Consider the following 23,243-nt stretch of genomic DNA (forward strand, 5'->3'; position numbering starts at 1 on the left):
CCTGCTCAAGGTCAGCCCTTGCAAGTTTGCACAGTCTGGGATTTCGAGAATGTAGGCCTTTCTCCCAAACACACTGCCTCCTATGAAGTCAAGTGCACAGCTGCATCCTGGTGTGACTACCTTGCATCCAAATGGGCAACAGACACAGGCCTGCAGGTATGGAGATGACCCCTGAGCCGGCTCCAAACCAGATGAGGCAGAAGGTGCAGGAGCCCAGGCTCAAGTGGAGGCGGCAGGAAGGGAGGGAGTGGGCTTTGCTCCGTGCCCAGCCCTGGGCCAGGTGCTCACGGTCCAGATCCTCTGCAGTCCTATGAGAGGTGTTTTTTTGCTCCCTTCCCTTCCTTCTGGAATTACTGAGCACCTGTCTGTGTCAGGGGCTGGGGTACAAAGGCAAAGCTAGCATCCCCAAGACCTCACAGCCCCGTGAGAGCATCATCCAGAAAACAGCTGTGACTGGGGTGGGTGCAGGATGCAGGGGGAGCCCCAAGTGACTCAGGGAAGGTTCTCCAGTGGAGTTAAAGCCAAGCTAGGATTTGAAGGATGAGGAAGGGCATTGGAGGTGGAGGGAACTGCATGTGCAAGGCAGGGAGGCAGGAAACAGCCCGTCTGGTCTGGGAACTGTGGGAGGGCGTGGAGCTCAGGTCCAGGAAAGATGCTGGGTGAGGTTGGGGTCCCAGAACCCACTACGTGGACCCTCTGCCTCCTTGACCTTTGCTCCTGGCTGCCTGGCCAGGAAGAGGTCCCCACTTACCTGCACAAAAGGAGGCTTTGAAGCTGGAGAGAGGGAGTGAGGAAGCTGGTGTGTGTTTTGGATTGTTTCTCCTCAGAAATCTCCTCCTCTAACACCATGGCAACCAGGCAGCAGCTGGGGTAGCCCCCTGTGAGCTGGGCTGAGTTGAGGGGGAGGTGGGCTGAGGCTAGGGACCTCTGCTCCCTCTCTCTGAGCCTCAGTGTTGGCATCTGGAATATGGGCACCACAACCCAGTTGCTGGCTCCTGTCAACCCAGGTGCTCCAGGAAGGGAGCCCCAGGCTGGACTCATTAGGGGGAAGGCCCAGGAAGTAAGGGCGGGGCTGGGGAGTTCCCTGCATCATCTGGCAGCTGGGGGCTCCGCAAGGGGAGGAGTCCCTGAGCCACGTAGCCTGCACTGCCCACCAAGCAGCCTGCCCTGGTGTGCCCACTGCACTGTCCCTGCCAAGGAGCCCCTGGGGCAGTGAGAGACCGGACCGAGGCACAGACACAGGGGTGAATCCCCTGTGAGCCCCCGCAGTGAGAGGTCTAGGGGGTCTCCTGTGCCGGGGCACAGGGCTCAGCTGTTCTCAGAACCCAAAGCCCCAAAAGGTGGGGCAAGGAGGGGTGCATTTCCTGAGGCTGCTGCTCCCATGACTACAGACTGGCCTAAACAAACAGGAACATGTGCTCTCCCCGTTCTGGGCCCAGAATCTGCAATCAGGGTGTCGGGGGCTGTGGTCCCTCGAAGGGCTCCAGGGGGGAACCTTCCTGCCTCTTCAGCTTCTGGGGGCTCCTGGCCCCATCCCTTCAATCTTGATGTGGGCCCTCCTCTGTCCTCACGTGACTACTCCCGCATGATCACGTGGCTCCGCCCCTGTTCACATGCACACTTCTGGTCAATCACATGGACCCACCCCCTTGATCAGAAGCCCAATTCCAGGGGAACTCGTGGCCGTGGCCCTGCCCCCTTGATCAGATGCCCACAGCTGGCTGAGTGAGTGGTCCCGCCCCCTTGTACAAGTGCCTGCTTACCACTGACCTCGTGGCCCCACCCCTTGAGACCTCAGTTGGTCTGTTTCTGGGGTGCCACCTCCCTGGTTGGCTGTCTGGCCCTGTTCTCCCACCTGTCAACAGTCCCTTTGCCAAAGTCCTTCCAGAAAATGGTGTGTGTGTGCCCTCTCTTTCCTGCTGGGTCTGTGGCAGCTGGGACTGAGAAGGAGACAGGACAGCAAAGGCCTGTCGGTAGTCCATGCAAGAGGTCCAGAGGGGCCTATGCAGTCCCTGGAAGGCTGGGGGAGGGGAGGGTGATGAGGCAGGGGTGTTGAGGAGGAAGCGGAATCCTCTCAGGGCAAGTGCTGCACACACACACACACACACACACACACACACACCCCACGCTCCTGGGAGGTGCAGCTGTGGCCCATTGTATTCAGGTGAGGCTCCTGAAGCACAGAGAGGGTGAGCGACTTCCTCGAGGGCACAGAGCAGTTAAAGGGCAGAGCTAAAAACAGAACCCTGGGCTGCCCACAGACTGTGCCTCCTTCACCTGTGACCTCTGGGTAGGCGGCCCTTCACTTTAGGGCCATTTGCTCTGATGGGCTTGCCCCTTCCACCCACACCCCTCCTCCAGCCCGAAAGGACAGGGGCCCCGTCATTGCCCCAGGGCCTCTGGGTGGCTGCTCTCTTTGTCCCAGGGTCCCTCCAAGCTAGTAACCTTGGTGGAGGCTTTGTGGCCATTGCTCTGATGGGCTTGCCCCTGCCACCCACACCCCTCCTCCAGCCCCAGAGGACAGGGGTCCTGTCATTGCCCCAGGGCCTCTGGGTGGCTGCTCTCTTTGTCCCAGCGCCCCTCCCAGCTGGGAACCTTGGTGGAGTCCCCCTGCATTGGGGAGAGCGGTCTGTGGCTTAGAATACAAAGTATCACTATTTTTCCTGTCTCTGGCTTCCACCGCCTGCCTCCCTTGGCTGATTTTGTTTTACCTCGAAAAGAAATTGATTCGGGCTCTGCAAACCGGCATCTGCAAACCGGCTGACTTCCTGCATTCGCTCTGGCCCGGTGCGGCCTGCCAAGTCCCTGATGTCACTCCACCTCCGTGCCAGCATCTCCCATCCTCTGGAGCCCCCTTTCCGCGCACAGCACCCTCAGTGCTCCCTGCAGCTCCAAGGACCCGCTGAGCCCGGGCCCCAGCCTGTCACTGGTCCCCCAGGTCCTGCCTGCAGCCCCAGGGTCCTCAAACCTGTCTGGGAGGGGCCAGGGGGTTGACCCCTTAGACAGAGGGGTGCAGACACCAGGTGGACCCCCCCCCCCCCGTTGGTCCCCCACCTCTCTCAGAAACGGTGTGAGCACTGAGTCTGTGCTGAAGTCCAGCTCCGGGAGGGCTCAGCCTGCGCAGTGCGGCCACCAGAGGGGACCCATCTGCAGAGTGGCAGGCGGAGCAGTCCTCCCGGGGCAGCGGGATGCCCACCTGGCCCCAAAGGCATCCTTCAGCCTCCCCCTTACCCCTTCTGAAGGGGATCCACGTGTGGTTTCTGCTCTGCCCAGCTGCCTGCCTTGGGAGGCGGCAGAGGCTGTCGCCATCTGCTGGCCCATTCCTGTTACTGCAGAAGGTAAGAGTCATCCCTGCTGCCCAGCGGTGTCCACCGGGAGCCAGCCCAGCACATCCTTCCCATTTCACAGCTCAGAACCAGGCCGCGGCGCTTCCCTCAGCCGGGAAGGAGCAGAGCTGGATTGGGACTCAGGACGGTCTCTGCCGCTGATGTGTGTGGTCCCCATTTTCATGAACCCAGGAGGCTCCAGGGCCCTCTGTGCATTTGTAACTGTCGCTGTATTACCAGAGGTTCCTTCAGGGCACAAGATGGGACGCGGTGACCAGGACTTGTACACAGCCTCTAGGATCCGAGCCCTCTGCTCTTTCCTCCACATGCTGCAGGGACATCCTGCCAGGCGCTCTGCTCAGAAGTAGGAGGGTACCTTGCACCCAAATGGGCAACAGACACAGGCCTGCAGGTATGGAGATGACCCCTGAGCCGGCTCCAAACCAGATGAGGCAGAAGGTGCAGGAGCCCAAGCTCAAGTGGAGGCGGCAGGAAGGGAGTGGGCTTTGCTCCGTGCCCAGCCCTGGGCCAGGTGCTCACGGTCCAGATCCTCTGCAGTCCTATGAGAGGTGTTTTTTTGCTCCCTTCCCTTCCTTCTGGAATTACTGAGCACCTGTCTGTGTCAGGGGCTGGGGTACAAAGGCAAAGCTAGCATCCCCAAGACCTCACAGCCCCGTGAGAGCATCATCCAGAAAACAGCTGTGACTGGGGTGGGTGCAGGATGCAGGGGGAGCCCCAAGTGACTCAGGGAAGGTTCTCCAGTGGAGTTAAAGCCGAGCTAGGATTTGAAGGATGAGGAAGGGCATTGGAGGTGGAGGGAACTGCATGTGCAAGGCAGGGAGGCAGGAAACAGCCCGCCTGGTCTGGGAACTGTGGGAGGGCGTGGAGCCCAGATCCAGGAAAGATGCTGGGTGAGGTTGGGGTCCCAGAACCCACTACGTGGACCCTCTGCCTCCTTGACCTTTGCTCCTGGCTGCCTGGCCAGGAAGAGGTCCCCACTTACCTGCACAAAAGGAGGGGATATCAAGAGACAGGTTCATAGAGACGGACGTGAGATGAGACAGAGTTGGGGAGACCATTCATTCATTCATTCAGCAAACATTCACTGAGATGGGGAGAGACAGGTACGAAGGACCAGAGGGATTGAGCTGAGACACTGAAGGGCCAAGATCCGACAGAACGCTGGGAGACAGGTGCAGATGGCAAAGCAGCAGGGACGGAGGCCCAGCTAGCTGAGGGCAGGGCTGGCCTTGTGGGGACAAGGCTGAGAGAGGCCGAGAGGCCGAGACCTGACCCTCCAGTAACCCAGATGGATGCTCCAACTGGTTTGGTGTGGACCAAATCAGAAACTCAAGATGGGACACTAGTCGTAACCGATCGAAGCAATCGAATACATTTAGAGCCATACATTCATAATTATACTACTAATTTTAAAAAGCTAATGGGTCACAGTTTAGAGGGCGCTAGAGAACCAACTCATTATTTGGAAATTGGCAAATATAGGAAGCGAGTCAAGGATCTGGCCTGTCTTTCCTATAAGAGCTGCATATCACCCAATAACCAAACAGGAAGGGAGGGGCAGTTTTCCTGTTTAGAATTATTCCAGCTAATAAAGGGAAGAGTGATTTTGAATATGACCATTTTGTAAAATAATAATAATAATAATAACAAATAACAAATGAGCAGATGGATGAGGTCTGAGAGCAGTGGCTGCTGCGCCGCTGGGTGGAAGAAACACCATTGCCACCTATGAAGCAGTCTTGCCAAAGAAAATGGAACCTGCACCTGATCGGCACTCTTGACCTATTACAGTTTATGAGAAATAACAACACACAGGAAATACAATTTACAAAAAGTTCAGAGGCCAGAGGAGCATGGGAAAGAACACCGTAGAGATGCAATCAGCAAAACCCAAACGGTGGAAATTTACACAGCAAATAACCCGGTCCCCTCAAGAAAAGGGAGAGAGAGAGAGAGAGAGAGAGAGAGTGTGTTGGAACAGGAACCTAGAGATTTAAAAGAGGCCTGTGCACCTGATTTGAAACCCGATTCAAACCAATACATTGCAAAAACAAAAGAAGAAGAAGGCATTTATAAGAAATTGTAAATTTGAACTCTACAGATCTGATCTTAAGGAATTCTTAACTTTAAGGTCTAATCATGTGATTATGTTAAAAAAATTATTCCCTTCCAAAGTTACATACTGATATGCTAACAGAGGCAATTAAATAGGAGGGGGATATTGGGAGGCGTATAGATGAAACCAGGCTGGCCATGATGGTTGGTGAAGCTGGGTGATGGATATGTGGGGGCTCAGGTTGTTAGCCTGTATATTTGTTTTATTTACAAATTTCTAAAATATGTTTACAGAGGCTGTGACCCTTCTCTCTACCTATAGGCCCCAAGGAATAGAAGGTGCTGAGAGTTACAACAGCAGGTTGCAATCCAGACAGCTCTGACGGGGGGAGGTCCCCTGGTGGGCCAGAGGGGACTTTCAGGGGACTTCGAGCTGGTCTCAGGCACAGTCCCTGGTGCCCCTGGTTTGGGGGAGGGGCAGAGGATCAGTAAGGGAGGCCGGCTCCTCTGGGCCTGGTGGCACTGGGTTCGGGCACTGCCACCTTAAGGCAGCTGAGGGTGTGAGTGGGTGGCTCCAAAAATAGCAGGGGAGGCAGCAGGGAGAGGGAGGGAGTCACATGTGCTGCTGAGGGGCTGAGGCCTGGGCAGCTGGCCAGTGCTGGCGCCTCTGCCTGCTCCCCCAGAGCCCGCCGCCTCTCGCTTTGCCAGCAGAATCTTCCTCCCTCTTGCCCTCCATCTCCGAGGAGTCAGAGAGGTGCCAAGGTGTCTCTGGGACAAACGCCGTCCTGCCTGCCAGCCTGAGTGGACGCTGACTCTGGAATTTGCTGGCTCTCCAGGGACGGGTGGGACAGTCAGGTGGGAGAGAGAGGAAGGGACAAGGACTAAGTCACCTGCTCGCCAGGCCAACACCTGCCCCCTCAGGCTCTCGGCAGCGCAGGTCCCAGATATCCTTGCCCGGGGCATTTGCCAGGGTGAAGTGGCAATGCCCTTTTTCTCAATGCCGTGTTTACACAGGCACCAAGAATTTTGGAGCCCTGGCACCCATGAGCCCCGCCTCCTTCTCAGGGCACCTGGGGAGCATGCCCCTCTGCCTGCTCCGAGGGGGAAGCCCCCAGAAGGAAGGGTACCCCCGTCACACCTGCACTAGGTCCTTTGGCAGGTGCAGAAGGAAGGGGTGCCCTGGATTGATTCAGAACTGGGCTGCGTGCTTTGCAGGTACTCAGTGGGCAGTGGTGTGGCCTTGGGGAAGCCATACACTCCCTGTGCCTCAGTTTGCTCACCTGTAAATGGGGACGATACTAACACCGCATGGAGCTGCTGTGAGATGGAATGAGTTGCTCTGCGTAAATCTATGTGGGACCTTCAGCATGTGACTGGCAGGGGTGAGCTGTCACTGCCCGCCGGCACGCAAGCCCCACGCGGTCCGGAGTCTGCTCACCTCCGCATGCTCAGGGCCCGCTCCCCGGCAGCCGCTCCTTTAACATGTGCTGAGTTCATGACTTCGTGGGTCCCTCACAAGGACACTGAGAGGCGAGTGCTATTCTTGCCAGTTGTGGAAACAGCCCGGAGAGGGCAAGGGGCTCTTTCAAGGCCACGTCTGCAGTGAGGGGTCCAGGTGGCTCCATGTCCAGGCCTACAGGCCTCTCAGCCCGTGACCCCCTCCCCGGTCTCTTCCTGGCTGGGCCAGGTCCAGGCCTCTCTCTCTTCAGACCTGGGGTACTCGTTGGAGGTGCTTGGTCTGGGGATGAGAGCTGGGGAGCAGGCACCCTCGTGTGCTGTGAAGGAAGCTGTCACTTAGTCTCTTACACCTACTAGTCGCCAGGGCCTGGACCAGGTCCAGGGGTGCAAAGGTGAGATCCTAGTTCACCCCAAACGCTGTGCGGTTGGGCTGTCACGGGGGCGAAGGGCCCTCCGCTGGGCCTCGGGGAGGAAGAGAGGTTCAGGGGGGAGGGGATCCCCGTGCTGAGTCGTGAGGGGTGAGTGGAAGTTTGCTGATGGCCGAGGGCAGGAAGGGAACTCCGGGCAGAGGGCACAGCTTGGGCAAAGGTGTGCAGACTGAGGAAGAGGGTATCCGATTAGAAGGCAGCAGGGCGAGGCTGGGCAGAAGCCGGGTCCTCTGTGTGTGTGTGTGTGTGTGTGTGTGTGTGTGTGTTGGGGGGAGTGAAAGGGGGGAAGGGGATTCTAGGCAGGATGGTCGGGTACAGGAAAGGCCGAAGGCCAGCAGCAGCTGGAGCCCAGGGCAGTGGGAGCATTACGGTTTTGGGGGGCACTGTGGTTGTCAGGTTGGGGGTAGACAACATGCTCTGGCCGCCGGGAGGGGCCGGTTGAGGGAACCTTGTCATGTGAGGAGACTGTCCATCCTAGAGACAGTCCCTGCTCCGCGTGGGGAGGGGGAGGGCTCCAGCTGCTCTGGGACACCTCCCTGTCCCTCCCCCACCCCGCCTCCCGCTCCTGCCTCTGTCACTCACAGGCCGGCCAGGCCGGGGCAGCCATGGCAGCAGCGCTGGTCTGGATTCCTTTCCTTGCTGGCAAGTTGGGGCTTCTTCAGGGAGAGGCCGAGATGAGGGGAGGACGCAGAGGCAGTTCCTCAGGGAGGGCTCGCGGGGTGAGGCGGGGGTCAGGCGGACGTCGGGTGTTGATGTTGTTGCTGGTGGGGGAATCCAGGGATCTGGGGCTAGGAGCTGGGCCAGGGACGCAGGCTCTGGTGGCCCTGAGGGGTGCGTGTCCTCGGCCAGCTGCGTGGGCCTGAGAGCGTAGGTCCCGAGAGTCGTGGGCCCTTTAATGGCTGACTGGCCGGCTTCTTCCAAGGCTCGGGCTAAATTTGTCCCTGGAGGGTGTGGGGCCTGCTGGATCCCCTTTGCTCAGCTCCCATTAGCCGCTAGCGGGGGCCTGATCCCCTGCATGTTAGGGGAGGTGGGTGAGGGCCCCAGAATGCCCACCCTCCTCCTGCAAAGGCTCCCCTCTCTCCCCCACCCCTCCAGGCCCCCGGACATTCAGCATGGGGTTCTCTTCTAAGAGCTCTTACCACACTCACGCCCCACCCCTCCCAGCCACACGTCAGCCTCTGCCACTGTGACCCCCACCGGGGCCTCCGGGGAGGAGTGGGGAGCTCCCTGAGTTCAAACCGGCCTCCGTCCTCTCCTGGGAGCCAGTGGAGGAGCCCTCTCCTGTCCCTTCGGGGCGTGGTGGGAAGGGGAGCAGATCCCGTGTCCCCAACTGAGGCTCAGGCCAGTTTGGGGGCTGTGGGTCCCCCCGCAGGTCTCCTGGCAGGACTGGGGCGCGCCGAGGCCCAGCAGACCACCCTGCAGCCGGCCGTGGGCCGCTTCTTCGTGCACACCTTGGACCGGGAACCCGCCCTGCGCCTCCCTGAGCACGTGGGTGAGAGGAGCCTCCTGCACCTGGGGCGGGTGGGGGTGCCTGGCCCAGGGCTGGTGAAGGCTCCTGTCACGGGCCCAATCCCTTCCTTCCCTCCCACCAGCTGTCCCAGCCACTGTCCCCGTCACCTACCACGCCCACCTCCAGGGACACCCAGACCTGCCTCAGTGGCTCCGCTATACCCAGCGCAGCCCCCACCACCCTGGCTTCCTCTACGGGAGCCCCACCCCAGAAGACCGCGGACGCCAGGTCATTGAGGTACGGGCAGGGCCCCGTGGGCGGTGTCACGTCCATGTACATGGTTTGCATGCCTCTAACTGGGTAATAGCGCAGTCCTTTCCCGCCAGGTCTCAGCTGCACCGCTTTTCTCCCCTCACCCCACCGCTCTGGCCGCTTCCCCACCCCCTGCAGGTCGTAGCCTACAACCGGGACAGCTTCGACCCACCCCACCAACGCCAGTCTTGGGGGATCTCTCCTGGGAGGGGGTGTGTGGAAGGAAAGACTTGGAGAGAAGTGGGGAGCAGGGCGTCCTGGGAAGCCTCGGGGGTTGTATCCTTGGCTGCTCTGCTGGCCGCCAGTCTGTGGGGTTGGGGAAGGGCGTTTGGGGCCTGTGATGTATGGGGTGTGAAGGAGGAAGGAAGGAGTCTGAGGAGATCGAGGGAGGAGCTTGGGTGGGGAGGCTTGGGAAGGATCTGTGCAGGGCTGGGTGCAGCCTGAGGTGCCAACCTGGCCCTTCCAGGCCCCCTGCTGCCATACCAGGCTGAGTTCCTGGTGCGCAGCCATGACGTGGAGGAAGTGCTGCCCTCAACCCCTGCCAGCCGCTTCCTCACAGCCTTGGGGGGCCTCTGGGAGCCAGCAGAGCTCCAGCTGCTCAACATCACCTCCGCCTTGGACCGTGGGGGCCGTGTCCCCCTTCCCATCGAGGGCCGCAAGGAAGGGTAGGCATGTGACCCTGGAGGGCTTCCTGAAGGAGGAGGCACTTTGCCTCCCGTCTGGGTGGTAGGCATAGAACATGGGTCTCCCTAATTTCCAGGCGGGGCTTTACCCACCTTTGCACCCACCCCCTCAGCACGGTTCTACGTAGTTTCCCATAAACATCTTTGCCAGACGCATCTGGCCACAGGCATTTTTGCTGCAAATATTTTTCCTGCATAACTAACTATCCATGAGGCATTTCACCATAAAAGATAAGAGAATGAAAAATAAAAGAGGGGTATTAAAAAGGATGTAAAGGAACATGAACATTTATAACAAATAAAAGACTTCATTGCAAAAAATGAAAATAACATTGTTTTTGGAGTCTTTGTTCATAGGATTATGAATTTTTTTTTTTTTTTGCTTGATGACTAGTCTTGCTCAGCATCACATTTTTTTGTTTACTAAAATTTTTTCCTTAATTAAGAGAGGTATCAGTTTCCAACTGAAGAATCGATCATTAATGCTCTTGAGGACTTGAGTTAGAGGCTGCCCCTTCTATTTGTGTAGCTTGGTAAACTTGGTTTTGACAGGTGGGAAGGAGGAGTATATTCACCAAAGGATTTGCAAACTGAGATGTGATCATTTCCTAGCAGAGCGTGGCGCCTGGCTTTACGCGCACCTTGGCAATCTGGCTCAACTGGTAGCTGTTGTCCTCCACTATTTTCAGACCGACACGGCTACGTGAGGGTTCAGATTTGTATAAAAATGGGAGTCCTGGGAGAACTTTGTCAATGGAGAAGGAAACCAAACTGACAAAATACATTAAGTCCGCTAGAGTAAACCAGACGACGGCCCAACAGTCCAAGGGCCTTACGGTCAATGAGTTATGCAGAGAGCAGGCGCGTGGCGAAGATGTTTACGAGGAAACTTTGGACACGCCTCACCAGGCCCATCCACACCTCCCAGCTCCACTCCACTGGCCACTTCCCTCTGGCCACACCCTCCTGCCCCTCCTGCCCCTCCTGCAACCAAACCCTGGTTATCGGGAACTCCAGCTTCCTGTGCCCATGAGGACGTACAAGGCCCACCCTTTTAAAGGACATTCGTGGAGGGATGAGGCCCCCAGAAGCCTGGACCGCTCTGTGTACTCGCACCATAACCCCGGCTTTCAGGGTGGCCTTGTAACCCCCACATCTCCAGTGCTCGGTGACACCCTCCCAATTTGCTGACGGTGGCTTCTGTCTGGGTCCAGGGTGTACATCAAGGTGGGCTCCACCTCACCCTTCTCCACCTGCCTGAAGATGGTGGCGTCTCCCGACAGCCATGCTCGCTGTGCCCAGGGCCAGCCTCCGCTTCTGTCCTGCTACGACACCTTGGCACCACACTTCCGAGTTGACTGGTGCAACGTGTCCCTGGTGAGGAGGGACCCTGGCTCTGGGGGGGGGGGGGGGGGGGTGTGGCCCCCATGACAGTCTGCTCCCTGCCCCTACCCATCCCAGTCTCTCTGTTCCATTTTTTTCTCTGATTATCTGCCCCCCCCTTTCCTCTTTCACACACACACACACACACACACACACACACACACACACACTTCCACTTTCTACCAAAAGAGGGCGACAGAGTCCATACCCAGAGATCTCTGGCTCCTGAAGTCCCCAAATAACTCCCACAATGCAGCTCCCCACCAAGGGCCTCTGTGTGACCGCTGTCTGCTTCCTTCTAAGGCAGTGGTTCTCAACCTTCCTAATGCCGCGACCCTTCAGTACAGTTCCTCATGTTGTGGTGACCCCCCCCAACCATAAAATTATTTTCGTTGCTACTTCATAACTGTAATTTTGCTACTGTGATGAATCGTAATGTAAATATCTGCTATGCAGGATGTATTTTCATTGTTACAAATTGAACATAATTAAAGCATAGTGATTAATCACAAGAACAATATGTAATTATATATGTGTTTTCCGATGGTCTTAGGCGACCCCTGTGAAAGGGTCGTTCGACCCCCAAAGGGGTCGCGACCCACAGGTTGAGAACCGCTGTTCTAAGGTGTCCCCGAGTCAACCTGCCTGCGGTGAGGAGCAGGTAGTTCTCACTCACCACTGCTCTCTGGGCGTTGAGGTATCTCAGGTCCCTGGCCTACTCCGTCCCTGTGAATTGACCAACAGCGCAGCCAGGGGCGGTGATCAGCAACATTCCTGAGCCCTTGCTATGTGCTGGACACTACATTCAACCAGTTGTATTCTTACCGCCACCCCAGGAGACAGGCACCACTGCTAGCAACCCGACTTTACAGGTTGGGGAGCTGATGCCCCTACAGGGAAGTCATCCCAGCCAAGCACTTGTCTGAGTCAGGATGCAAACCCAGGCAGTCGGACCCTGGAGTGTACTCTAACCATTGTGCGGCCTGCCTCTCTGAGAATCTCTCTCCTGGCTCCTAGTTCAGTGCTTGTCCTGCTGGGTCACCAGAGCTGCCCCTTCCTGTGGTCGGATGGGGCAGTAGATAGTGGCGCCCCGGGATCACTGCCCTGATTCCCCGGGCAGTCTCTGAGTCCATCCAGCTGCTCCTGGGTCAGTGCTGGGCTCTCTGAACAGGTGGATAAGTCAGTGCCAGAGCCCGCAGACGAGGTGCCCACCCCAGGCGATGGGATCCTGGAACGTGACCCCTTCTTCTGCCCACCCACCGAGGCCATGGCCCGAGAATTCCTGACCGACGCACTGGTCACCCTCCTGGTGCCCCTGCTGGTGGCCCTGCTGCTCACCCTGCTGCTGGCCTACATCATGTGCTGCCGGAGGGAGGGACAGTGAGTGTGCGGGACAGGGGGCAGGTTGTGGGACTCCTTGTGGCACCTGTACTCTGTGGGGACCCAGACCCTCAGGGAGTGAGGTACTCAGACAGGAAGGGAGAGGGGGCCCCTTTCTAGGTCCTGCCTGGCACTGGGAGGGGGTTGTGGACAACAATTAACCCCTCCCCCTGCTTTTCCACAGGCTGAAGAGAGACCTGGCCACCTCTGAGTGAGTAAGGGGAAGCGGGGGGCTGGGTGGGAGTCCCCTACCCTGTCAAGCTGGACCCTTCCACCTCCATGAGCACCATAGACAAACCAGATCATTCTGAGATGAGGGGGCCACCCTGGCCTCTGAAGTCCAGCCCTGGCTGGCTGGACGCTGAGCCTGACCTGGCCTGGGCTCGCCTTTGATTGTTTTGGTCTCCATGGAACTGTCTAATGTGGGATTGGACAGGGGAGGGGACCTGGAGAAGCAGCTGAGAGACCTTCAGCACACTCACACCCACACTCACACTCACACTCACACCCATACCCCCACACTCACACCCACACTCACACTCACACCCATACCCCTACACTCATACTCACACTCACACCCACATTCATACCACACACCCACACTCACACACCCACACTCACACCCACACCCACACCCACACCCACACTCACACTCACACCCATACCCACACCCACACCCACACTCACATTCACACCACACTCACACCCACAACCACACCTACCCACACTCCGCTCTGAGTCAGACACTTGGGCTTCAGGCCGGATTCTGCCACACAATTACTGTGACCCGTTCTGGCCTCGGTTGCTCTGCTATGGTTGGACTGACTAACGTTCGTGGATGCTTTCAATTCCCCCAGCCCTTCCCAAATCCACCTCACCCTTATTTTGCCCAGGTTTCCCCCACCCTTGGCCTTAACCCCTCCTCCAGGCCCCAGCCCACTCCCTTGAACCCCAAAGATTCCAGGAGGCAGGCGTTAAATAAGGCTCCTTTTATTCCCACTCTCTGAGCCGTCGCGGGCCTGGCCCCTCTGTTAGCTTGCGGGGCCTGCCTCCTTAGGTGCGGGGGCATTTGGCCACCCTGCGAGCCCCCTTGATGAGCTGCTTGGGTCCCTGCTTGGAACTCAGTAGAAACCTACGCCCGGCCCGTGGCTTCCCCGGCTGTCGGCGCTGCCTCTGCTGCCCCGGCCTCTTGGCGTCGAGCTTGAAGCTGGAGGTGTGCTTCTTGCCCATGCGGAAGGAGCCCGAGGCCCCCTTGCTGGTCACCTGCCGGAGCATGCCCTTGTCCACCAGCCCCTTGAGCACTCTCTTGAATCGCCAGTCGTTGCGGGTCATGTTGTAGCCCGTGGTGATGAGCGCCTTCTTCAGGGTGGCCAGGGACACGCGGTTGCGCCCCTTGTCCGCCATGACCTCCAGGATCACCTTGGATATGCTGGGCTTCTTGTGGGCTTGGGGGCAGGCGTGGTGCCCCGTCTCGCTCTTGCTAGGGACTCCGGACACACTGGCCTGCGGGCCCGCACTCAGGCCGCTGTTTGAGGCCAACGGCGTGGTGGAGGGTGGCGTCGCAGTGTCTTTCTGCATCTCTTCCTGGGGTGGGTGAAGGGCACTGGGCGCGAGGACCTCCAGGATGGCGGCTAGAAATCTCCACTGGGTGGCTCCTTGGTGGCTGAGGTGTGTCCCAGCTCCGTTCCCGTCAGAGGCTCCCTCCTAGGGCTCTGGCCCAAGCCTTCCCTGGGTGGCCAGGAGGAGGACCAAGGATGATCACCCACGGCTGGTCTCAGCAGACTTGTGCCTCTGGCGCAGGGGGTGGTCAGGTTATTTCTGTAGTGACCTCAGAGGGACATTGTGAGGCCACCAGAATCCTGTGAGGGTCACAGTGGCCCCATTGTTCCCTCCTGGGAGGGGCAGACAGGAGATGCCAGACAGTGGGGGCACTGACTTGCCAGGTACTCTGGGAAGAAGGGCTGTAGACCCACGCGCGTACATGTACATGTGTGAGTGCCAGCAAGTTTCAGGGTATGCTGAGCCCCCAGTTTAAAAAAATCTTTTTATTGATCGAGAGAGAGAGAGAGAGAGAGAGGAAGGGAGAGAAACACTGATTTGTTGTTCAACTTATTTGTGCATTCATTGGTTGATTCTTGCATGTGCCCTGACTGGGGATCGAACCCGCAACCTTGGCATGTTGGGATGATGCTCTAACCAACTGAGCTACCTGGCCAGGGCTGAGCCCCCAGTTTTAAACCCACCATTTTGACCCCACCATCTCAACCCATTGATCAACTCCCTATACAAAGCCATGAACAGGCTTTTTCCCCCTCCCTCTTTTCCTTTTTATTTGATAGAAGTTTCCCCATGGAGATCAGTGATTTTCTATGTCCATTTTACAAGGGAGATTTTATTCCTCGGTTTCTTTTGGCCTCTGCCATCGTGACTGTAGACATTCTCTTCTGAGCAGCTATTTCCGCCGCGTCCTGCGTTCGCCGGGCCAGGGTTGTAGCTCTGATGGTGTCAGGACAACCTGCCTCCACCAGTTTTGAATCAATAACCGATTGTACCGTGTGAAATATTAGCCCTTGTGGGTTTGGACTTTCTGTTGATTTATTTCTACAAAATCCTTTTTCCCCTCTTGTTCGGTCACTACCATTTTTCAGATTATCCTCAAATTGTGATTCTGCTGCTCGCTTTTCACTATGTCAGATTCACTGGTCGGAAAGGCCTGCAGTCTCGGCGACCCTCTCCTGTGGTGTCCGTGTGGTGGAGAGTGTGTGTGTGTAGGTGTGTGTGTGAGTGTGTGAGTGTGTGTGTGTGTGAGTGTGTGTGTGAGTGTGTGTGAGTGTGTGTGTGAGTGTGTGTGAGTGTGTGTGTGAGTGTGTGTGAGTGTGTGTGTGAGTGTGTGTGAGTGTGTGTGTGAGTGTGTGTGAGTGTGTGTGTGAGTGTGTGTGAGTGTGTGTGTGAGTGTGTGTGAGTGTGTGTGTGAGTGTGTGTGAGTGTGTGTGTGAGTGTGTGTGAGTGTGTGTGTGAGTGTGTGTGAGTGTGTGTGTGAGTGTGTGTGAGTGTGTGTGTGAGTGTGTGTGAGTGTGTGTGTGAGTGTGTGTGAGTGTGTGTGTGAGTGTGTGTGAGTGTGTGTGCCCGTCAACTGCCCCCGTGCTGATGTGAAAGGGCTGTGGGGACAGGCACCTCGGCTCTGGCTCTGGCTCTGGCTCCTGCTCTGGAAAAATCTCCCCAGAACATTTCCCACCTGTGTGTGTTGCCAGAGTAATGAGACCCAGATGTGGGGCTGGGCGTGGGGAGGGGGCCCGTGATCCAAGGCCCGTCCCCCCACGGGGTCACTACCTGCCGCTGCCTCCCGCCTCAGCATCCACACACTCCTTGCTCCCTTTCCCCCTCGGCCTCCCCTTGCCTGGGAATGGAAAATTGTGTTTTGGACAATCCCGCTTGCCAAATTCCAGACTCAAGAGCTCATTGTGACCCTCCCCTAGCCTTCGAGGGTGACTCCACCTCCTCCCTGCGGCAGACAGCACTGTGTCCTACTCCCCCCTCCCCCCGCCCCCCAGGAGCGCGGCCCATTCAGCAGGGAGCTGAGCGTCCTTCCTGGAGTCTAATCTGCAGGCTCCAGCTGGAGTCGGTGTCTGTGTCCACTAATCGAGGCTCGGACACGAATGGGGACCACTTGTCCTCCCCCGGTTGATCCGTAACCCAATGGCAGGTAGGGTTGCTTTCCCCTTACGTGGGACCCCGCCCCTTTAAGGAAACCAATTCTTATTGTTGGTAATGAAAAGTCCGGGCTGTCTGTCTGACCTGGCAACCAGGTAGCCTGGGAAAATGTCTCCAGGCTGGGTCCCCCAAGTGTGGGTGGGCTTGTGTAGAAGGAATTGGAACCATCCCTCCGCTGAAGGCCAAGCTCATCCGGCCTCCCTGCACGGAGGCCAGGTGGGCTTACCGAATACAGGAACACCCGGGATAGTAGCAACGGAAGGCTCCCCATAACAGCTGCTGCCAGTGGCTCCACGCTGGCCAGGACGCACTCCCAGTTTTTCCTGTATTAACTCATTTAATTCGTACAGCAGTTCGCATTGCCGTTGAGGAAACGGCGGCACAGAGAGGTTAAGTCACTTGCACAAGGTCACGCAGCCAGTAAGCAGTGGAACCCAAACCCAAAGCAAGTCTTCATGCTTCACCGAGGTGCTGCCCCACTTCTCAGAATGAACTAAAGCTCGCCCCTCGACGGCGGAAAGCAAGCCCATGGGAACGTCAAATGGGAATGAGGCTGAGACTTCTGAGGAGGAACTGGAGCTAGGGCTCAGGAAGGACTTCCCCAGGGTGTGGCCATCGGTCCACTCGGGCCTGTGGAGGGTGGAGCCTGGCGCAGGCCTCAAGGAGCCTTGGTTTGAAGCAAAGATAGGGAGACAGATTCAGAGTCTGGAGCTCAACAGTCCTGGGGGCTGACTGGGGCGGGGAGTGGGTGAACAGGGGGTGGGGTGGGGTCAAGGTACAAAGGGAGAGGAGGTCAGGTCTGAGCAACCAAAAGGTGACTCAGCCAAGGCCTGGCAGGACTTGGGGAAACAGCTTGGACGAAAGCCAGGGGATAGGAAAAAGGGGAGGGTATAGGTCTGCCAGCCTGGGGCAGGGATGGGGAGGGGAGGAGAATTGGATGTTCAGTGGTGGGAGAGAGTATTAGGGGAGGGAGCTGAGTGGTAGAGGGCCATCTATATATATAAAAGCCTAAGCAACTGTTCGACCGACCGTTTCCTATGATGTGCACGGACCACCAGGGGGCAGACGCTCAACGCACAGGCATGGGAACATGGAACAGACTGATGAATCTTTGAGGGAAGGGGGGAGGGGGAAGGGCGGAAGAGAGTAACCAAAGACTTTATATGCATACTAGAGACCCCATGCACGGATTCGTGCACTGGTGGGGTCCCTTGGCCTGACCTGTGTGGATCGGGCCGAAACTGTCAATCCGACATCCCCCCGGATTGCGAGAGGGCACAGGCCAGGCCAAGGGACCCCACCAGTGCACGAATCCGTGCATGGGGCCTCTAGTTAGAATATAAAAACAGGAAATAGAGCCCAGGAAATGCTGGCCTCTGGAAATATATATCCACTGTGGTGTCCGCTCCTATCTTATCATCTTGAGAGCTCCCACCACCTGCCAGGCACTTTTCCAAACACTCATTTAATCCCGCAGCAATCCTAGGAGGTAGTTCTATTATTAGCCCCGTTTTACAGTTGAGGAAACTGAGACACAGAGTGGGGAAGCGACTTGTGGAGGACATACAGCTGTGAATCCAGGCTGTCTGCCCCCAGAACCCCTGCCTCAGTCACAGGCCACGGAGCTGGCGCCATAGAACGCCCTGTTTGTCCTCCCTCCGCCCACCACGTGTGTGAGGCTCCCCCACATAACAGTAGGGAAGACTGTAGGGTGGCTCAGAGGCAGTGTCAGGCTGGACCCCAACGTTGGGGGGCTGACTCCCAGGCTGATGGCTCTGCCGGTCCTGTGCCCCCAGCATCCAGATGTTCCACCACTTCACCATCCGTGAGAACACAGAGGAGCTGCGGCAGATGGCAGCGAGGCGAGAGGTGCCCAGGCCCCTCTCCACCCAGCCCATGTTCAACGTGCGCACAGGCCAGCACGAGCCCTTGTTCAACGTGCGCCCAGGCCAGCAGCTGCCTCCCCAGGTGGACAGCGCCCAGGTGCCCCTCATCTTGGACCAGCGCTGAGGGCCCGCCCAGGTGGGTCCAGCAGGGCAGTGCCAGCCTCTTTTCTGGGAACAAGATGGCCTTTGTCTCAAGGTTGGGGCAGGTGGAGGGGGGGTGGAGGAGGTCAAGGGAGGGACACACAGACCTGCCCACCCACTGAGGCAGCAGTGAGGGGGTGCTCAGCAGTGCCGGGTCCAGGCCCCCCCAATGCCAAGCACTCGTGGTCAGAGTGTCAGGGTGGGGAAGGCAGGAGAACCAGGGCCTGGACCTCACAACCCCCACTCTCTCCCCGCTCTGCTGTTCCAGCTCCAGCCTCAGCCTCATCCTCCCCTCTGCCCCGACTCACAGAGCAGCCGCCACCCAGGGCCACATCCTTCCTCCTGATTCTGGCTCCCGGTCCGACGGCCTCCAGGCTTGGAACAAGCAGAGGGAGGAGGGGGGGGCAGGTGAGGATGTCTGGGGGTCAGGACACCCAGAATAAATACCTGCAGCTCTGCCCATCTACCACTGCCCGTGCCTTCTTCTCAGCAGCCTCCCTGTGCCCCTCGTTGCCTTGGGGCTGATGGCTTAGGACCAAGTGGGGCCGCCCCTGTCTGATGGTGGGGCTCCTGGTCGAGGATTCCTGAGGAGGGCCGAGTCTCTGAACCTGCTCCAGTGTTCAGAAACAGATGGGCAAGGGCCCCCATATTGTCCTTGGAAGGGCCCCCAAAGTGTCCTACTCCTTTCTCTCTCTCCCCAGAATCCCTACCTTCAAAATATGCCCTGAATCCATCCCCTTCTCACGGCCTCCACTTGCCAGTCCTGCACCAGGGTCTCTCTCCCGGACCCTGAAACAGCCTCCCCTCGTCCTCCCTGCCTCCTCCCTGCCCCACCTGTCTCGTCTCCAACAGCAGCCAAGCCCATCCTTTAACAGGAAAAATCAGGGGGTCTTGCCCTGTGCTTGCACCTCTGACCTGTCCACCTCTCAGACCTCAGCACCCCACCCTCTTCACTCACCGGCCCCAGCCATACTGCCTCCTAACCCACTCATTTTAGGCCCCGGCCTCTGCGATTCCCTCTGCCAGGAACCCAGTCCCCGCAGTGCACACAGCTACCTCCTCATTGCAATGTCAGATCCTCAGAGAGGCCGACCCCTCCTCTGAGAGCCCCCTCCGGCCCAGCCTCGGGAGAGTTGTTCTGTGTGGTGTCTTGCTGGGGTCCTCGATCCATGAGGGCAGGATGCTGTGTGCTCCTAGGGGGCGCAGAGCCTGCACACAGTAGGCACTCTGGAAAAACGCTCTGAAGGAATGAATGCAGGTCTGGGTTGCTCAGAACTGGGCAGGGCCATCGCCAACGTTTCTATCGTCGTCTTCTGGTCCCCTCCCTGCTGGGCACCCCATACCCTCAGTTAGTTAATCCCATAGGCACCGGCGGGGGCTGGCAGGGGCTCAGTGTCGGCACTGTGTGTGCTCAATAGATGTCTGTCTTTGGGGATTCACCCCCCAGCACGTGGGTTCTCTGGCGAGCAGGTGCCTCTGATTTCTCATTCGCAATTTCCTCCTTTTCCCGGGGCCCCTCATCTGGCCAAACAGGAGCTGCACGGAATCTGCTCAGATTGGAGCCGCCGGACTGGGGTGGCTCGTCCTTGAATCCTCCCCCTGGAGGAGGGGGTCCCTCTGTGCTCCCACCTCGGGCCTCGGGTTCCTCTTGTGCCCGCCGGGACGGGAGGAGCTCAAGGCCAGCCCCTCACTGCCCTCTGCTTCCTGCTCTGCCTTGGATCTTGGCAGCGCCTTCTTCCCTGCTCAGCTCCAAGGAGCACACGGGAGCCTGGCTGCCGGCCTGGGAGGAAGTGGCCCAGACAAGTAGCTGGGAGGATGGCGTGACTACACAGGACATCGAGCTGTGCCTGGTCACACTCGCGGGCACGCCCAGCCTTCCCTGGCGGCACAGGGGAGGGCACAGCACACTCGGCTCCCCTGTACTCAGGGGGGAGGGTAGGATTCCACTGGGCGGTCAGTCCTACCCCTCCCCACCCCACCCACAGCCGAGGACACAGCCACAGTGTCCCCACCATCTCCACCAGGAGACTCCACCTCAGGCCTTGCTCCGTCCTCGGCTCCTGCCATCCCTCAGCTGGCACTGCCCACGTGGCCCAGGGAGTGGCCTCCACCTTCACCCTAACAGAGCCCCACACGTGGCCTGACTCTAGACGTTTCCTCACTGCCTCTCGATCAGCGAGGAGGATCCCCGCCAGACGCAGGACAGGGGCACCGCCCACGGTGGGCCCAGCCCTCACCCGCACACTTCTCCTTTATTCGCGAAACACGCCCACACTTCATTTCACCAGAGCCCCCTTGGCCTGCTTGTTGGGGTTCGGGGTCAGATGGAGCTCTAACACCTAGTTTACTCACAGACATTCCTCACTGCCTCTCCGCCAGCGGGACAGAGGCACCGCCCATGGTGGGCCCAGCCCTCACCCGCACACTTCTCTTTTATTCGCGAAACACGCACACACTTCATTTCACCAGAGCCCCCTTGGCCTGCTTGTTGGGGTTCGGGGTCAGATGGGGCTCTAACACCTAGTTTACTCACAGACATTGATCGCGGCTGCCTCGGGCCCTTGTGAGAATTTGGGAGGGCCCGACGAGTGCCCGGCATCTGGCGGCTCCCAAGCATGGAGACCTTATTACATACAAGTGCTCACGCAATCACCCCAAAACCAGAGGTCCGTGGGGTCTCCCTGCCCCCTAAGCTCCAGGTGAAGTGAGCTCAGTTTCTGTTCTGCACCCTGTGAAGAGTTCAAGCTCTCCCCGTGAGTCGGGGGCGGAGGCTGAAACCCTGCCGCTCTGGGGCCCGGTCGCTGCCCGCGCTGCGCCGCCTGGTGGGGCAGCTGCTGGCCCCCCGAGGCCGCTGGGCATTTGAAATGTGTCCCGTCCAAGTGGAGACGGGTGGCACGTGCAATGGAAATGGCAGCACTGGGGGATATATTGGTTCAATAAAGTCTATGCTTACAATGAACGTCACCTGTTTCTTTTTATAGTTTGATTATGGCCGCCGGGACATTAAAACGACTTACGTGGCTCACGTTATATTTTGATCGGGCAGCGTGGGTTTCATGGCTCGTCCTTATCTCCACTCCAGATTGACCCAAACCCAGAACTCAGCCCCTTCTCTCGCCTGCTCCAGGCCCACTCACACCAGGCCTCTGTGCCTGCATCAGTTTTCCAAAGCCTCAGGGAGCGGGCGGGGGCTCCCCACGGCAGTGAAGTCACCGAAAACTTGATTACGTGGCCGCCTTATTCTAAGGAATGTGCTTTGCTCGCCGGTCCATCCCATCTTTCTCTTCCTCCCTCTGTCTTACACTGAGAAAACTCCACCTTCTCCAACCCGCATGCACCGCACTCACCTCTCTCAGGCCTGGCCAGGGGCGTCCCCGCAGCGCGTGGAGATCTCCGTGTGAGTGACGGTCCGATTGCCCTCCGAGACAGAGCGCCTTCTCCCAGGGTCTTGCCTCCTGCTCCATGGGCATTGCCTAGCATACCTTGGTTTCCCCCCGGGGCACACACCAGGAAGGGGACACAGAGACACAGCCGCTCATGGGCCCTAGCGACCCACTGGCCCCAGGACTTCAGGACGATGGTCTTGCCCCCGCCCAGCCCCTCCTAATTTCCCCCACACTCCTCCCTGCTCCGCCCGCCCCATTCATCCTCATCATCACACAGGCGGGCCCTCCCAGGCCCTGTCATGCCCACGCACACACGTCCCCAATGCTAGACCCAGGCCTTCTCAGCTCATACAGGGTCTCCTGCCACCGTGTGTGTGGGGGAAGCTGTCCCCGCATTTACAGACCCCTCACCCATTCCCAACACACCCGCACACGTGCAAGGCCCCTGTGAACACAGACACACTTGCTTCTCGGTGGGTGGGCACCCAGAGAGGGAGGCATCTCACCCTCACAGTGTGGCTGGTTGGACCCCTCTCACTCCCACCGCCTCCCACACTCGCGGCCGCCTCGCAGCCTCCTCCTTGGGGGGGGGGGGCACATAGTGTGGCTGGTTGGACCCCTCTCACTCCCACTGCCTCCCACACTCCCGGCCGCCACGCAGCCTCCTCCTTTGGGGGGGCGGTCTCAGCTTTGAGAGCAGCCCCACGGTTTCCTGTCCACGCTCTCCACACGCCCCCCACCTGAGGCTCCCACACTCCAGCTAGGAACCCCTCCCAGCTCCCCTACTCTAAACCTCACCCAGCTCCATCCAGGAAGGCCTGGGAGGCTCCGGGGAGGCTGAGGGTTAAGGAGCTGGGGAAAAGGGAGGGGAAACCCACCACATTTCGGTCACAGAAAATCCTGCCGGCGGATGGGCTCACCTCACCAAAGGGACCCGGGATTCTGAGAGCAGGAAAAAAATAACATCCAAACAAAGCCGCCTTCTTTTCTAGAATTTTCCATCTGGATCTGACTGAGAAGTCATCCACAGGATCGTGGCCCATCTCCTCACAGAGAAGCAAAAGGCGAGTCCCTCGGAGCGGCCCTGGGGACGGGGCTGGTGCCACCATGCGGGGGGCAGCAGGGTCTGGGGGAGCCGGTCCGCGCGGCTGTATTTAGGGCAGCCGTGATGTCAGCGGGAAGGAGGGCTCCAGTTGGGGATGTGGTACAATGGCCCCTTTGTCCCCCTCCTCTCCTGCGCTGCACACGCACTCAAACCACATTCTGGCCTCACACCACGTGGTGCAGACACAGAGCTGCACAGCGGGGCACCGCCACCCCCACGGCCCTGACGTCCCGTGTCCCTTCCGGTGCCCTCACGTGCACCGGACATGCACACGCACACACAGGCACACACAGTCATGCACCTGTGGGTGGATTTGTATATATGTGGTGAGAGGCGTATTCACTCCTTGCCTAATACTGTAGCCACTGGCCATGGGTAGCTGCTAAAATTAATGACTAAAATTAATGACAATTTAAAATTTAGTTGCTCAGCTGCACTACCCACATGTCTGGTGCTCCAAAGCCATGCGTGGCTACGGCTACGGCATGGACAGCACAGATGGGGTGCCGCCCAGCGCT

General features: G+C 58.5%; 2 protein-coding genes across 2 annotated transcripts in view; one reads left to right on the forward strand and one right to left on the reverse strand.

The window, feature by feature from the left end:
• The window catches only part of PPP1R9B (protein phosphatase 1, regulatory subunit 9B), a 36,526-nt gene extending 29,627 nt beyond the window's left edge, over window positions 1-6,899 (reverse strand). Inside the window, exon 1 of the mRNA XM_005868211.2 lies at window positions 6,841-6,899. Coding sequence (XP_005868273.1) covers window positions 6,841-6,899 — 59 coding nt within the window. The remainder of the gene's footprint in view (window positions 1-6,840) is intronic.
• Window positions 6,900-7,858: 959 nt separating this feature from the next.
• Window positions 7,859-18,698, forward strand: SGCA (sarcoglycan, alpha (50kDa dystrophin-associated glycoprotein)). Its single transcript, XM_014541169.1, has 10 exons — window positions 7,859-7,930; window positions 8,661-8,780; window positions 8,881-9,035; window positions 9,189-9,231; window positions 9,496-9,715; window positions 10,948-11,110; window positions 12,288-12,496; window positions 12,681-12,707; window positions 18,004-18,229; window positions 18,503-18,698. Exons 1-9 carry the CDS (start codon window positions 7,894-7,896, stop codon window positions 18,215-18,217), a joined length of 1,188 nt encoding a protein of 395 aa, XP_014396655.1. The 5' UTR covers window positions 7,859-7,893; the 3' UTR covers window positions 18,218-18,229; window positions 18,503-18,698.
• The last annotated feature ends 4,545 nt before the right edge of the window (window positions 18,699-23,243 follow it).

The sequence above is a fragment of the Myotis brandtii genome, unplaced genomic scaffold (assembly GCF_000412655.1).
Source record: "Myotis brandtii unplaced genomic scaffold, ASM41265v1 scaffold265, whole genome shotgun sequence".
NCBI lineage: Eukaryota > Metazoa > Chordata > Mammalia > Chiroptera > Vespertilionidae > Myotis > Myotis brandtii.